Source organism: Thermobia domestica, chromosome 13, assembly GCF_964235325.1.
Source record: "Thermobia domestica chromosome 13, izTheDome1.hap1.1, whole genome shotgun sequence".
NCBI classification, from domain to species: Eukaryota; Metazoa; Arthropoda; class Insecta; order Zygentoma; family Lepismatidae; genus Thermobia; species Thermobia domestica.
The window spans coordinates 185,054,299-185,059,336 of record NC_137466.1 but is presented as its reverse complement, the minus strand read 5'-3'; the positions used below and the strand labels follow the sequence as shown (position 1 = coordinate 185,059,336).

At 35.2% G+C, this 5,038-nt stretch overlaps 1 protein-coding gene across 1 annotated transcript; it reads right to left on the bottom strand.

Moving 5' to 3' along the window:
* Positions 1-1,712: 1,712 nt before the first annotated feature.
* LOC145667896 (uncharacterized) lies at positions 1,713-2,732 on the bottom strand. The gene has a single exon (XM_081735326.1). The coding sequence runs from the start codon at positions 2,730-2,732 to the stop codon at positions 1,713-1,715; it is 1,020 nt and encodes a 339-aa protein (XP_081591452.1).
* Positions 2,733-5,038: the final 2,306 nt, after the last annotated feature.

Below are 5,038 nucleotides of genomic sequence, written 5' to 3'. Positions count from 1 at the left end.
TCGCGAGAAATGGCGAGTCCATATCATTCATTAGCACATAAGTCTGACATTTTTCGCCTTTTTTGATTGCGAGGGGGAAGGGAATTCTTGTTTTAATCAATGTTATCAATATCTTTGAAAGGAAAAGTCACTGTAGACAACATGAAAAGTTTATATTATAAAACGTTATCATAAACTAATAGAAGATTGTTTAGTAAACACGCGTTTGTAAAAAGTAGTCTACAGCATCAAAGCTCTGTCGTTGTCTGGTGGGTGGCAGCCAAGAATTCCCAATTCACTAGGGGACTATTTCAAGTAGTAAACAGGAAACCAGGTCATCGAAAATTAGCACTACTCAGTATATGTTGTTTTGAACAATGATTTTGAACAACATCCTAATATACGAGATGAAGTGATCCTTCGCTCTAGTGTATCGGACTCTCTCATTTACACATTCATGTTTGAAAATGCATCGTTCCATACATTATTCGCCCCATTCTTCTATAGTTTTCATAATACTTAGGCGTCTGACAAGTTTTGGAATACCCAATAATATTAGTGAGTTTTCTGGAAATAACAATGTTTTCGGTGACAGCATTCTCGCCTTTATTTGCAGGATTGATATAGTTAATGTTGGTATATACTTTACTCTTTTAGATTTTGCGTTTTGCTATTCCTATTATTTTTATTGTTTTAGTTAATCTTTTTCTGTATTTTCTGTTCTTTATTTTAGACTTTTCCCTACCTGGTTTAGTTTCTTACTGATTTTGTTGTGCTATTTTGTTATTAATTCGCCAATCAATTAATTTCTTATGATACTAAGTTTCTAAAATTTTAGAAAATACTACACTTGAATAAACTGTGCCACACTGTTACAACTAACGCTGTGTTACAAACCATACCGCTGTCGATTTAGCTTTATTGCTCAATTTCCATTGAGTAGATAGTATATGGTATTTCACCGGGGCATGGTGGCTCAGTGTTAGAGCGTTCCTCTCCGGTGCTTGGGATCCCTGGTTCGATCCCAGCTCGCACCGTGTGGACTTTGTGGTGGACAAACACCGTGCTCGCGGGTTTTCTCGGGGTACTCCCGTTTCCTCACACTTTATTCATTCCACCATTTGACACATCTCTCATGATCAATGTCTCCTTTAGCCTAACCGGCATAAAGGTGGGATGTAAAACTTAAAGATTTCATTTCATTTCTCATTTCACCACTTGTTTCCAGGTGTTTATTTTAAGATGTGAATTGCTGAATATTTACTGTTTTCTAATCCAATATACAACTTAGATTGCTCATAATAAAATAGTTTGAATATAGTTCAACAAATTGGATGATTATATGAACAACTTGAATTTGTTTGTCACTGGTGAAGAGTAAAAGATCTCTGAGCTTTACCAAAGATAATGGTGTTAACTAACCACTGAGCAAAGAGGAAAATTTAGGAAATTGAGGAAAATTTTCAGTATGAAAATAGTTCATAAAATTTATCTTTTATTTCAATTTTCGTTTTAACTTATTCGTCAATAGTTCAATTATAAATGCTATAATACTAACTAACAGACCAAAGATGAGTAAACAAAATGCACCTAATAAATCAGAAATACAAAACACTCGGGATCCATTGTTAGAGTTGATTAATATATTTGCTGTAATCGAACATATAACATCCTGGTGCCACTTTTGATTGAGACCAGCAGAATCACACGCTTCGATAATCTCTTCAAACACATCAACAAATGGAGAACCTCTTCTCATTGTATAAAAACCTGGATGATAAGCAAATGGCTCTGAAACTATATGCATCAAAGAATTTCCTGTAGTCAGTGAATGCTTTCATTTGCATCATGTATTCTGAGGTAGCTTTACCCCAGAAGAAACCGTAGTTCTTTGTTTGTACTACTTTTTCATAACCTTCCATCATAGTATCAACGTCTACATAATTATCATATATTGCTTTGATAACTGGGTTTGAAGAATGCTGAAATAGTTTACGGCTTATGTAAATTCCACCAATCATCATGCCAGACTTCACCATTTCTTGCAAAGTCTCAACAGGAGGGTATTTCTTAGGATGTGTCAAAAATCCAAACAAAGCAGCTTGATAGCAATTGAAAAGAACAAAAACTGGGAAAAGCCAAGCTAAGAATACTGATCTTATTATTGGAATACTTTCACAATCTTTAACAGAGATTCCCAGCAAAACACAGAGATTGCGTAGGAAGGTGAGCAGTATAGATTCCTTCGTACGCAAAGCAATTCTTCTTATGATATACATGGCAAAAGTATGTATAATAAATGCAACCAAAATTACTGCCCAAGAGACAGGTTGAAATGGAAAATAAATATTTAACCAAGTAGGGTATAACCCTGACGCAGGGACAACGAAAGATCCATAAATGAATTTCCTAGCAAATATTGGTTCAAAATGTCGAAATTTCGAATTTGTTGCTGATCCTAAACTTATGTCACCTTCAAGGAGTCCAACGAAAACATCTCTGAAAGTACCACTTTCAGTACCATTAGGAAGTTTGTGAAAATATTCCTTAAAATTATTTGCGTATTTCAGTTGTAAGGAGAAATTTAATTTCGCAGACAAGGTCTGAATGAGTTTCCCACTAATTCCTCTTAAGTCAAATTTTCCATCGGAATTTGTGTTGAGTATTAGATAAGGAGGCAGTTTCATACTAGTAAGTGCCAAGGGACATCCATGGAGGTTTTTAACCTTGTTTGGGGATACGTTTCCACTCATTGTATGTTCATGAAGATATGACACCTGTATCAGGGTGTTAGTTACATTCGCACTGCAATTTTCAGCAAATGGAAAATACGTGTACATGTAGAAAACACGATAATTTAGGACTGGGGCAAAGATGATGAGAATAATATTTAATATGTCTTTCTGAAAAGATATTTTGAACATTTGATTTATTACTTCTTCACTGTAGTCATGAGTCATTGAAACAACAATGAATTGCGATCGTGGATTCCAGAATGACAGAACCTGTTTTGTATATTCAATCAGTTGTGGAAATGACAAAATATCCCTCAATAGAAGAAGAAATATCGTTGAATGTCTTTCACCTTCTAGGTGATCGAATACATATGTTTCAGACCTTTCAGTTATGTTCATTTTAATACTTATTGCTGGTTTCTCATATTTCCTTATGAAGCAGTCACTAATTTTAAAGTTCTCTTCTGCTGACAGGACTAATGTTCTGGTATTATGGAAATAGTTTTGTACAATTGTTACAAGTTCACCAGCAACGTTTGATGATTCAATGTGGCTATTGTCTGTTCATATCGTGTTCGTCAGTGCTTCCTCAGAGACGACGACGACAAGCATGACGTGAAGAGAAAATGCGATGTTCATGATCAAGAATAAATTCACCCTGCAGAAGTTACAAAAAAAGTTGTTAGTAATAATGTTGCGTCTTTTCTTTCTTTATAAACTAATAAATTTGTGTATTGCTTACATTAATGAATTAGGTGATTATGACTAATACTATTGCCTGAGTGCTGTTGTAGACAGTAAGTTTTTTCATTTTTAATTAATTTATCAAGAACGGCTAATGATGCAGTAGAGTAATAATATACTACCAGGTTTATTAACCTGGAATTTCAAAAATATTTTTGGAAATTAGGAATTATTAGTCTGAAATGAGAGGAATTGATGAACACAAAGATACAGAGTAACAAAATAAAGTACTAATTATAAACTTGATATACAAACTCCTTAGTGTCAAAAGTCATGAGAGAAAGATAGAGATCTACTTTATATCATCGATAACATCGTAGAAAACAGGTCGAACAACGTGAATTGGTCTCAGTGTTGATACTTCGAATTTCGTGAGTGCACCGAAACCTCTTACTTATTGGCGATGATAACTTCAGTAAAAAATATCCGAATTTGAACGCGGATGAGATTTGGTGTTAGGCGAATGAGCCAGTCGATGTCGGAAGTCGTTCGGATATTGAATGTTTCTAGCTGCACAGTGTCAAATGTGAAGTGGGAATACCACATCGAAGTCATTACGACCCATTAAAAACAACGAATTGGTCTCCCATATGTTGTGAATGACCGCGACTAGCAACGTATGAGCAGATTCGTCCGGGCAAACCATCAATCAACAGTGCATGAACTGACTACATGTATCAATGTAGGACGTGGAAGCAACATATCTCAGAAATTAGATCAGTATAGTGAAATATGGTCTCAATGGAATTTTGAAGGCACGTCGACACAAGGACCTATACTAACCGCTGCTGCTGCTGTGACTCATGTGGTCTGATAAGCAGGGGATTTGGTCCTTTCAATGTGTGTGGTGAGATGATTCACATTTGCAGTTTCTACTCGGGAATAGTTGGGTCCTCGTGTGGCAAATACCAAATGAAACCATTGTCTAAGTTGATGGTAAAGTCGTAATTGCTTATGTCTTGTTTATAGGCCTCGCTTTGGTTTCTCTAACCTAGTTGAACGGTACATTCACCAGGTATCGTTACGTCCAGTTCTTTGGTGACCAAACTCCGCCCTTTAACTCTTGAAATGCACAATTTGGCCCTCAAGATCTCCGAATATGAAATTTATCGAACACATGTTGATATCATATTAGGAGTCATTAGTACCCAGGATCTTTCAACTGTAACGACAACCGGATTTTGGACGACAGTCGGGGCAGCATGTTTCCACATTCCCCAGCGAAGTATCAGCGTGGATTAGATATTTGTTCCATGAACTTTTGTTCTTTTGTGCACATTTACTTAAGAATTGAATGAATATAGTTTCATTACTTTTACGTTATTAAAGTAGTGGGGAATCGTATAAATACAAACTTATTGCACTTTTACTAACTTGAAGATGCTGACTATTATTCTCTAATATTTATGTGACTGAAACAAATTCACTGAATTTCTAGTTTGATTGAAATATTTTATTTATTATTTTAGTTCCAGAGGATTCCAACCATTAGATATTTAAACAACTGATATGAAAGTAATACTGCAGTATTTTTGGTAGAGCAATAATAATTATCAAACATTATAATTTCGAAATTAGAC

Bases quoted from the DNA above. Each gene is read 5' to 3' on its own strand.
- LOC145667896 (XM_081735326.1), bottom strand. From the start codon at position 2,732: ATGAGTGGAAACGTATCCCCAAACAAGGTTAAAAACCTCCATGGATGT.